General features: G+C 41.2%; 1 protein-coding gene across 1 annotated transcript in view; it reads left to right on the plus strand.

Annotated features, from left to right (window-relative positions):
* The window catches only part of ELP2 (elongator acetyltransferase complex subunit 2), a 36,686-nt gene extending 34,844 nt beyond the window's left edge, over nucleotides 1-1,842 (plus strand). The window contains exons 19-20 of the mRNA XM_010139630.1: nucleotides 509-622; nucleotides 1,531-1,842. Of these exons, the coding sequence (XP_010137932.1) occupies nucleotides 509-622; nucleotides 1,531-1,687 (271 nt within the window). The 3' untranslated portion in view covers nucleotides 1,688-1,842. The remainder of the gene's footprint in view (nucleotides 1-508; nucleotides 623-1,530) is intronic.
* Nucleotides 1,843-11,928: the final 10,086 nt, after the last annotated feature.

An 11,928-nucleotide genomic window follows, 5' to 3' on the forward strand; every position in this document is an offset into this window, starting at 1 on the left:
TTTTTTCACCTTCAGTCAGTTTTCTGTGGGTAAACATCTCCTTAAAAGACACCTGTCAAATATTTTGACCATTCCTTGATTGAATTACCTCTACTTCTTTCTTCCCTAGCCACCTTTTCAGGTGGATGGTGACTTCTCCAAACAGTGTAACAAGAGAAGAATAAAGGAGTGGGGAGCAGCAAGGGAGGTCATGAACACACACCTGAAACACATTCAATCTTCCAACAATATTGACTGATCTGATGTTGTAATAACCTCCTTATTTTTCTCTGAACCAAATGTATTTTGCAGGTTTCTGCTTTGCCCATTTTTATGAAGAAGCTTTGATTTCAATTGTGTGGTTTTTTTGTTTTTGGTTTTTTTTTTGTGGAAAAGTACATGTTGATTTGAAGGGTACGGTGCAATGCACTGTATGTGTGCTAGTTCTTTCTAACTTGCTTTAGGGCCGACTTTGCCAAGCTGCCTACTGTAATCTCTTTCAGAACTAATGCAGTTATTCTCTTGACAGATATGTTGTTGCAGTAGGCTTAGAGAATGGGAAGATTATCTTGTACGCATGGAAGCAGAGTGGGCAAGAACCAGCACTAACTGATTGGGCCTTGTGTGTTGAGATGGATAGCAGGTACGTCTTTTGAAGTTAGCTAGGAGCAAGGAAATACTTGAGGCTAATAGTGCTGCAGTTCTGTCCTTATAAAATTACATGAAACTGGTTTGTTTGTGGATAAAAATTGTTATCCTTTTAGGAAGGTCTAAAGATGTCTTTAAGCAAAACCTGGGGAAAAAAAATTGTTTATTTATTAAAGAAAACAACAGACCCCGATGAAAACCAAGGGGGGGTTAAACCCCAAAATACTTCATGCTTATGCAAATACTTTGAGCAGTATTACCTTTTGTTGGCCCCACTTTAAAAACAAAAACCAAAGAAAAAGGCTTTTTATTACCTTTAGCTGTAAAATAAGATGGTAGAAAACATTTTGGAGTGGGTGACTGCAGGTTTTCAAGAGCAGCTTCTAGCAGAAACCGAAGGAATGACAAGTTCTATGTGTTGCTGCTGCGGTGACAGCTAGAGAAACTCTCTCTAGAGAGGCTTTGAATGTTTCACTTGGAACACTCTCCTACATTCCTCCTTCACATACTGGCATTGCTAGTACCAGAAGTGAAAGTTGATGGTGACTTTAGCCTGTGTGTGCTTGAAATGAGTTGGAAAGAGACAGCAGATAACAGGAAATTGCAGGCTAAAAGCCAGAAATGTGTCATATCTCAGTAACTGAGATGCTAAACCTGCAGCTTAATGTGGCAAAACTTGAAATCAATAGCTGTTTAAATTATTGATGAGTGAGAGGATGAAATGTCATTACTGTTAATGACCCTACTTATTTTAAGAGCCTAATACCTGCTGGTTGTCACAAGTCGGTTTTTCCTCAGTTGGTAGTGTTAAGAGTGCTAATTATATAAATGTTGATGTTTACGCTCACACGCCCAGCTGCGTTTGACATTTCGCAGTTACGTATGGATTTCTTTCTGTTGCAGCCAAAGTCACGCTCTTGCTGTGAAACGTTTATGTTGGAGACATCATGCGGGCAGAGCCGGACATAATGATCAGAACGGCAGCGAGTGGTTGCAGCTTGCAAGTTGTGGAGCTGATCACTGTGTTAAAATATTCAATGTCAACAGATTTGCTCTTTAGCAAAGGCAGCAGGCCTGTCTGTGCCAAACAGGTTCACAGCGTTTTATTTCAGCTTTTAGCCGTTTTGACTGAGTTTTCTGTTTTCTTCTGTGGAAAGTGAAATGTCTGACATGTTAACTTACTAAAGCGGCTTTTGTGGTAGTTTGAAATGTCAAGTATTTTTCTAATTCTGCAGTTCCAGGAGTATGGCGTATTTTATATGTTTTAGTTGGTGAATATGCTGGAACTGAGGGATGGGAGAAGGATGATGAGACAGCTTTGTTAACTGTGACTCTGAGGGTGGGTGGGAAGCCGCCAGTACTTGGGATCTTCTGTGCTCGGGATTGCAAGTGGAGTACTGAATTGTTTTGAACTCCTTATTCCTAATAAATTCAACTGTCAGTTGACCTGCCAGTGCTGACACTATGTGTTTAAGCATGTGCAGTTAACCAGAGATCAGGGTTAAATATACAAGTTTTTCTGACTGCTTTCTGAATATACATTACAGCCTTGGTCCAAGTCTTGGGCCGCCTTACTTTAGAAGGAGTAGTTGTGTCTGTGTGCTTGGACAGCCCTGCCTGTTTGTTCTTCCTGTCTACATTTTTCTTTCTTCGGCTGTGCAGAGTGCTGAGCTTCTTGGTTGTGTGGGGCTTAAAGCTTCTGGTGTCTCCTCTGTGTACCTGTGAGCCCTTGCTGTGTAGGGTGCTACAGAAGAGCCACCTTGTACTCTGCTTGAGGGCTGGGAAAGCTTACAAGTATCAGTAGGCAGGAGCTGAAAGGTGGCAGCCTTTAGATTCTTCCTAACTCTTGAGTGCTTCTCATCTAATCTGATGAGACATTGAACCAGTTAACTTATTTGTCTGATTGTCTTGTAATTCAAATAGAATGATAATAGACCTCAGCAGGTCTGTTTCTGATTCCAAAGTCTAATTAGAAATCAGTTAAACTTTGGGAGTAAAATTATTTTTTGTTCCAGAACCACTTGCTACTTGAACTGGTAATGCAGAATTAATTGGAATTGCGCTTAACTTTTTGCTGTGTTGCTTCTTTGTGTAAAGAAGCAGTTCTTTCAGAATGGGCAAAACTCTTTTCAGAATAATTATAGTTTATATTTTAAAAGTTTTTATACTTTTGCTTTTTGTTTTCAATTCTCTTTCAGCATTAAAAAAACCCCTTCTTTAAAATGACGTATGGGAATAAAAACCTGACATCTTAATAAAGATGCTTTTCTATGTTTTACCTGTAGTACCCCTGCTTTCCTTACGTGTGTGCTGTAGGCCTTTGAGTAGTGTGTTTAAATTGTCTGGGAATTTTTAAAACAACCATAGACTGTGTCCTGGAGAAAGAATAAATTTCCACTCTTGACTTTTTGAAGGCTCATGAATGATAAGTTATGTGTCTCCTATGTCACAACTGTAATTTGACATCTTACCTGCAATTTGGTGGTTATACTGGATAATACTTTCCAATACTAGTAGGTCTTACCATGCAGCCTCTCTTGCCTGAGGGCAAAAGTGAGACGTCATATTGTCCTTCTCTTTTATTGTGTGAAATGCTGTCATTAAACGAGCATGAGCTATTACATGATTTAGTAATCCATTCCAGTACCCCTGGGATTTTCATGACTCAATCTCTTGAAGGATGTACCACGTTGTTCCAACTTTTAAATACATCAGATTAGTCTGTTGATCTCCCAAGTCTAAATGTTTGTAATAGACACTTTATTTTCAGTTAGGTTAGTGGTTGTCAAGAGACACCTCGACACATGATTAATAATTCTTATGTACAGTGTTATCTTTCACATATCCCTTTAACACGCATTTAGTGGGTGTGATTTTTACATATGCCTTCTAAGTAAAGCCGCTAAAGTAATTTCAAACCAGCATGTAAATCACTATCAAGGTGAGCAGTCAGATACTGATTTTTATTATTTCATCTAGTATCAGAAAATTATTTGGATCAATGTAAGTGTGATACCAAGGGGAAAAAGAAAATCATCATTTGGGGGTTAGCATTGGCTGCCTAATGAAGAACAGAGTTCATTAAACAGCAGAATAGTACCTTTAAGAGTATTATAAGAGTTGCTAGAAAAATTGGTTGCTCTTCTGTTTAGTTTATTTGTTTTAAAAAATGGAGAAAAGGAAGCATTGTCTTCACTATATTCATTCTCCTTTATTATTCTTCTTTTACTGGTTTGATAAATACAACTAGAATCAAGCGCCTTCTTGCCATATTTCCATTTTGTTGTTGGTTTTTTCCCCCAAAAGTATATTAATTAGGTTTTTATTTGAAAGAATAATTTGAAAGGTTTTGTCCACAGAATGGCTATCGCTTTTAATTGTCTTCCATGTGCTTTTGTTTTGTATTCTTATGTCTGCTCAGAGAGACTCCATTTAATTCATTAAAATAGTGCATACATTCATGTCATGTATTGTTTCATACATTAAAAAAAAAAATCTATGGTTTCAGTCTTTCTTGCTTGGCTGACCTCACTGCAGTTGGTTTTACCAACCAAGGTGTCTAGCTGCTGTATTTATCCAGTTTTATTTCTACATGTTGTGTGTTTCCCTGGTGCTCTGTTGTTGCCATTCTCTTGTGAAGTGCTGTACCTCTTTCCATTCATACCCAGCCTTCCCTCCCTTCTCCCCCCCCCCCAAAAATGTGATTATTTTTCATGGCCTCCCTTAAATAAAAACTCTAACTGCACTTGGGCGTATTTTGGAAGGTGGAGTTAACCTCTATACTTTGCAAGTTGCTTGTTTCCTTATAGCAGACAGTTCAATGTCATGTGATAAAAACAAAGTTCAGTGTCATTTTTTTTCTTCCCATTTATCTTCAAGACTATCAGATAAGCCCTGCCAACTCCAATCTTAGGAAGCCCCAACTTTTCACGACACAGCCTCTGATATTGCATTTGTTTTCCCTTAACAATGTGACGCTAGGTCATGTCCAGTGGTCAGGGGTGAAAACTTGCTGTCTGGAATCAGGACGATCCCAGCTTTGCACTACCCTTTTCTGCCAGTCCTCAGGTAAGGCGTAAGGACAGTATTCAAGTGAAAAAAGCCCAGAGGCAAATGGTACCATCAAAATGCACCCATCTGTAGCAGCCTAATCCTCTGCATGGATTTTCTGACTCTTAATATTACATGTTTCTGTCTTCATTTCTGTTACCAGTTTCAGCAAGGGCGTTGTGTTTATTTTAAACCTCTGATCTAGCAGGATACAAAGCTGATGCAGCATCCCCTGTAAACTGAGGCTCTCCGAAGTGCTATTTATGCTTTACTGTCCAGGTTTTTCAACCAACTTCGGCATCCAAAATGTGCAGAACTGAGTCTACGCGGGTTAGCGCAGCCTGTGCAGCCCCGAAGTACTACTCTCTGAAGCACCGTGGGGTGGTTGGCCTATGTGCTCGTGTACCTTGCTGCTAAACAGTAGCATACGTTTAATTAAATGTTGCCAAAAGCACTGACTCAGGTGAGGTGTGGTTTGCCATGGATCTGGGCCCTTTGCAGATTGTGAGTTTTCATTAGTTTTCCTGTGATTAGTTCCTTTCTATAGCTTTTATGTGTAAAGTGTCCACATGTGATTTTCATCTCCAGCACATGAACTCAAGGTGCAGCTTCTTGTCCGGGCACCGATGGCATTTTTTTCGTTCTATTTCAAGCTTATAAAGTCTGTGGCTTTTTACCTTTGGACACTCTACCTTTCAGACAGACCTGGGCTGAACTGATCCAGTTGATCAAAATAATATGTGAGGTGTGTGCCCACCTGTGTAAACTGAGGGACAAGACTGGTGTAACTCTAAGAGACCAGGGTAAAAGACCTGGTTTTCAAACGTGTAACTACAGCTCAGACAAAATGCCAAAACTCTCCTCATAGTTTGCTCTTATGCAATTAATGCCTTGTCTTTTTTTTAACGGTGGTCTCTACCATTTCAAGCTTTCATGAAAAACAACAGAACATCCATCTTTAAGACCAGTGTATTGTTCTTTCCATATGGTTGCTATTGGAAAATACCACATTAGTGGTATGGGGCTTATCCCAGAATCTCAATACCAGGAAGCAAATTGCTTCCTACACTGCAGTTGGTGGGTAAATTTCCAAATTTTTTCAATTTAAAACGAGCTGTCGCATCTCTCTGCATCAGCTACACCCATAAATATATTTCAAAAGCCTGTAATCATCCCAGTCTGAATCTTAGTGGCATCTGCTTTCAAATACTACAAACCATGGTGTTTATTTCCATTCACATTTTCATTGTCAAGTTATATTGCTGCTGGATGTGTGTAAGCTGGTGCCATTAGCCTCTCCAAGGTGTCCCAGTAAGGACCACCTGAAAAATGCACCATTAGAAGGAGAGTGACATGTCCTGCAGGGGGAAATCTCAATTCTGACATCTTTACATGGACCAAAAAAGTCTGTTTATCACAGAGCAAGGATATTTAAAGCCTTCTTTGAACTTACAAATTAAAAAGCTAGTATACAGGAAAGACAAAAGGAAAAAACAATTTGTAGTTTCTCTGAGGCTTTTTTCTTTGTTTAAGTGAACATGTAAGATCCCTTATACATCTTCTGCTTCTGAAAGTGAAGATCTAGAATTATTTAAAGATCAAAACTTAAAAGACCTGACGTAAGTCATGTAAATAACTGAAAAATATTTTTTTTACTGATAAAGCATTATGCATTAGAAGAAAGTGCAATAAACTGCTGTCTTTTGGACTAGTCTGAAATAATGCCTTGTGAGATGAGCCATTGGCAGTTATGTAGCTCTGTGAAATTCTCTGCTCATTGTACAGTGCTGTTGAGAATGACCTTGAAAAAACGGATGGAATAAACTGAAGTTTTGCAAAGAATATTCTAATATGTTTTGTAATGCTTGAGGTAAAGCCATCCCATCAATATTTTGAATGCGCACTATCAAAAGTGTTTTACTGGCTTTGTGCTTTTCTGAGGAGACTTCATGGCCAAGGGTATGAACAAAGTGTTACGTAGTCAGAGGGCGATTGTCTTGTCTTACAGTAGAAGCATCTGTGAAAATGTAAGCAAGAAATGGCATGGGTCTTGTTTATAACCTAAGAACTATAACCAAAATCAAATGGTTACTGAGATTATCCAAAGCCATCTTAAATCTGTCAGTCTAGGATGTTCGCAACCTGAAGTCTGTGTTGGACCAAAACTGCGTGGTAACACTGACTGTAGTGACGGGTGCTGTGGGAGTCCACTGGGATCTGGAGGACAAAATGAGCTGCTTGTTTAAACTGGGAAGGTGAGAAATGCTGACATTCAGCCCTAGGAAACCTGCCCGGGCTCTATGTGGCAGGCTCTGTGAACACTGCTGCTGACAGCAAGCTATCGATTGTGCCCATTTTCTCAGGTACGGAACGGGAGAGGAGAGAAGCAGGTTCCACGTCACGCTGATCCTTAAAAAGAAAAAAAGCTATATTCTGCTGTCGTCTGTCTTGTGGGCTGGAACTTCAGAAATGACTAGAAGCTGGTAAAAATTTCAAGGAAGTAAATTATTGAGCTCTCAGCTATTGAAAACATTACTTTGGCAACTGTGAGTAATCTCTGTTTTCCCAAATATTTAATGGGAAGAAATGAGAATGATCGAAGACTTAGTGCCGATTGCAGCTATTGCGGAGATGAGGGAAGAGGAGGAAACAGCTGTGTCCTCATTTGGACTTGAATTTCACTTTAAAGAAGTGGCTGTTACAAATAAGGAAACTTTAAAATAACTGAAATAGGCAGCAAAAATATTGCTTGCTCTGTTTTAAGGAGCATCTGGAGCTTTACAAAGGATGAGACAAAATCTCTGACAGCACAAAAATCAGAATTTGCCTTTAGTGCATTAGGGAGCTGGTGGAGGTGGGAGGTTTTGGGCGCAGTTTAGTTACTACTGCTATTTTACCAGCAGTACTTTATCAGGATCTACAGTGGTACTTCTGAGGTAGCAGAGCAGCATGTTTACCCTGTGGCTTTCCCAGCTTTTGACCCTCCAACCATTCCCACCTTTGCCCTTTGAACCACCAAATCCTTGTACGGTTGTGGGACCGATCTTCAGACTCTCCTCTTCCCCAGCCAGGGGCTGCCATTGTGCCTGTGCCAGTCATTAGATTCCCCGTATCCTGCTTCTGCCTTTGCTGGTAGAAAGCCTGGAGGGCTATGGGCTCTCTTTACTGGTTCCTGATACTCCCACTTGTGCCTAGCTCCTGCTCTTACCTTGTGTGACCAGCTCTGGTGACTGAATTTGAGTAGTTTGTGTTCAATGGCATTTTCAAACTTTGCTAGCATCATCATTTTGTTTTCTGCAGTAACTCATCTATACTCTAATACAGAAATAAAACTAAAAATTATCTCTTGCTCTTTCTAGAGGGTATTTAGGGTAGACCATATGACAAAGCCTGATGCTGTAGCATAATAATGGGGCTAGCTGCAATACCCTGGGGTAGCTGTACCAACCAGGCATGCCCTGGACCTGAAGTTCTCTAAGAGAGCTCCTCCATGTAATTGGTGTTAGTGTGATTCAGCCAGCATTACTGCTGCACAGAGGAGAGGAGGTGTTATGCCCAAGGTAATTGTCATGTTATGGTAGTGTCACCCTTATATAGACACCAGCTGATCCCAACTGAAATAACAAGTGATGCAGCAACCGGATTTTTTACTGCAGAGGAGCTATTTCCCCTTGAATCAAGAGCTTGTGCAAACAAGGATGCCTGGTCTTGTGGTTTTTTCTAAGCCTTTTCTCTCTTTACTCACCCACTCTTCTAAGGAGTTTGGCCACCTTAGTCCCTTCTCCATTCTTGCAGACCCCTAAATCCCCTTATAATCAATCCTTATTTTCTCAACATCTTATTCTCTCTTCCTATTGTTCCTGTAAGATAATCCTATGCTTTTTAATACATGATCCTAAGAGAGTTTACATGTATTGAGTATGACATCCTCTTGGTATTTTCTCTTCTGCCTTCTTACGTCTCTGTGTCTGCTTCTTCCTTTGCTGGGTTTTGGGCTTTTGGTATTTACACAGGCTGTCCAGTCTCATTACCTTCTTTTTCCCTGACAGCAAATTACTGGTGTATGTGTGAGCAGCATACCCTCTACCCTCCCTCCCTTGCTAAAGCGTAAGTTGTCTACCTGCACTGGGGGAAATTTTTCTCTACAGAAGTGAATTGACTGCAGTCTCCCCAAGGGAAGCTCTCCTAGTGCTTTTCAAGATAAAAACAATCGTTATATTTGCCTTTCTCTTTCATAATCTTGGAGAATCTCCATCCTAGGAGTTTTCATATAAAGATGTACCTCTCTGAAAGAATATCTGTGCTCCAGACGCACATTTTAGAGCACAGGAGTTTTCAGATGTTTAAGTTCTTTGCTTTGACATGGCAGGCAGTGCTATATGGGGCAGTCACCTATTGATTGTCTGGATGCTGCAAGTAAGTCTTCACTGCTGTCTGCAGAGAGCATGGAGTTGCACCACGTATTTCTCTTTCTCTGCAGAAGAGGTTCAGGCACAGAGGTTGAAAAAGCTGAAGTGCATGGAAGCTCCTGAGGTACCTGTAGGTTGCTCTGTGTAGGTCTTCAGGATGGCTCTGGCAACCTACACAGTGCTAAAGGTGTGATGTAGGCACCTACCATAGGTGCTTTAGTCAAGTTGCTGCTGCTTTGGTGGTGCATACAGTCTCTTTCTGTGTTGCAAATGTTGCTGTGCCTTCAGTAACAGTTCCAGTTCACTAAGCCCATTGGGACTAGTTGAGGTGGGAGCTTCTCTACAGCTAATGAGCATAGATTCAGGCTGGTAGACTGCCCCTATTGTTACAGCCACTCAAAATATACCCTGGTAAAGCCAATAAAAATGTAAATGCTGGTTTTGGTTAGCTACTACGAGGCAAAGGACAGCTTCAACTTTTCTACCCATCATCAAAAAGAACTTGGATGTTTTATCGTGTAAAAACTATTATCATAGCTCAAGGCAGGAGTTGGGACGTGAAATTCTACAATTCCCGTTAATTGATCAAGAGTGTTTTCATGGGCTACTAGTACTGAGGATTGTTAACACAGAGCTTTTGTTCACTGAAATAAAACCAGACTGTGGTTCACAGAGCAATAGGATCATGGGATTATTAAAATTGGAAGGGAGCTCAAGAAGCCTCTCGTCCAAACTTCTGCTCCAGGCTGGGTCAGCTATGAGATCAGGCTAGGCTGCTCAGCTTCATCCAGTCTGGTCTTGAAAATCCTAGAGGATTGAGACTGCGCAGCCTCTCTGAGCAGCCTGTTTCACTGCTGGCTGTCTTCATGGTGAAATGTTTATTGTTATATCAGCTCTGAACCTTTCTCATTTCAGCTTATGCTCTTTCTCTCATCTTTCTGCAGCTGACCACTCTGAAGAGCTGGGCTCCATCTTCTTCACAACTTCTTCCTAGTTGTGAGAAGGCTCTACCAAAGCCCTCTCTTCCACGGGCTGAACCAGTCCCATTCCTCTGCCTTCCTGCACAGAACAACTGCTTGAGCTCCCTCACCTCCTTGGTGGCCCTCTGCTGAACTCACTCCAGTTTAACATCTTTCTTGTATTGGGGAAGCCAAAACTGAACCAGTACACGTGTCTTTTTACAATAAACCAGTTTAAGGATGGTTTAAACCAGTTCTGTTCTCTATTTCTTTAACCTTATCATGTTCCTTTCCCACAACATGCTTTTGCATGCACTTGACTGTGTGTGGTGGCAATGCAGTCCTCAGAGTGAGAGCTGCAGGTTTTAACATGTGTCTGCAGAGCTGGGGCCTTCCCTGTACCCCCTGTGTAGTGGACTCCCTCCATCTCTGCCAAGATATGAACTCTGACAACGTGGCAACACTGCTTCTGGGGGCAAAAGAGCCCCTTTCATAGTAGTTAAATGTTCTTGCACTGTGTTTCCACCACTGGCGAGGTGGAAATGGCAGAAGAAAGAGATGATGGTTTTGCTCTGGCTGGAGGCTCTGCTTGTCTCCTGCCTCCACCCAAGTGCAGGATGCCTGCCTGCAGGGAACATGGCACCCAGCCTAAGTGAGTGTCCAGAGCCCCCAGCAGAGCTGCAACCCGACCATTTCCCTGTGACCTAAGGTGGCCAGTGCAGCTGTTTATTTAGATAATTAAGAGCTGAATTCACTACACCATTGGTGGTAAATCCAAACAGCCCCTCGCCCCTCCAAATTCTATATTAGACAGTATTTACCTTCTATCTCAGAAGAAAAGGATTGGATGCTATTTAAAATGCCTAAACCGTCATCATTTAACTGAAAAAGCAGTGAGTTTGTTGCTTCCGTATGCCTAAGACCACCAGGTGGCATTATAAGAAAAAGGATAAATGTATGTCTCCAGCACCTGCCATGTAGACATGAAAAATCAAAATAAATTACCAATGTATTCAAAGACAAGTATTTGGTCTCCTCTGAGGTGGTTAAACGCAGTGTTTCAGTGATAGACATTTCTCATCACAAAATGCTGATTTTGAAAGCATTCTTTCTGCTGTTTTGGTCCTGCAGTTGAGAAACTGTCTGTACAACTTCAGAAAACGATGGGACATCCCCTAACCACGCAGGATCTTATTGTCTGTTACATACATTCTCCCTCACCCCGACATCTCAATCTGAGGAGGATATTCAAAAAGTCATTTCCTTGCTTTACTTTGTTGAAGTGTGAAATGGGACTTACTCTCCTCCATCTGTTTTGCTGTCAGTGTTCCATACTCTGAAAGGTTGTCTCACTGTGTGGTGCCCCAGAAAGGGTTTAAGCTCATGAAATCCCATGCACCTTCCAAAGGCAGCTGGGATTTGTAAGTAAAGAGTGACCATACTGGATCACATGATGAAACTCTCCCAGCCTCGAGTGACTTATGTTTCAGCAACACCTTAAACCAGAGGAAGCATCCTTGTGCCTATTAGCTGTTGATGAATTTCCTTTTCCTTCCATGGGTTTGTTCAATTGCTTTTTGAATCCATGCAAACCCATAATTCCCCCAGTGATTAGTGGAAAAGAATTCCCCAGGTTAAGTCTGTGCCAATAAGAAGATCCATCTTTTGTTTGTTTTGGACATTTAACGCTTCCTTGTTATTGTATTAGAAAAAGAAAAGAATTAGTTGTTTTCCACTATCTCCTTGTCACTCCTGATTTTACAGACCACATAAGATATTCCTCACCCATGGATTTCTTTCCAGTCTGGAGAGTCCTGCTGTTATCAAGTGTCCCTTTTACGGCAGGCGGGTTCTTTCTTTCATCTCAGATACTTCATCTTTCC

Source organism: Buceros rhinoceros, unplaced genomic scaffold, assembly GCF_000710305.1.
Source record: "Buceros rhinoceros silvestris isolate BGI_N320 unplaced genomic scaffold, ASM71030v1 scaffold1837, whole genome shotgun sequence".
In the NCBI taxonomy this organism is placed as follows: domain Eukaryota; kingdom Metazoa; phylum Chordata; class Aves; order Bucerotiformes; family Bucerotidae; genus Buceros; species Buceros rhinoceros.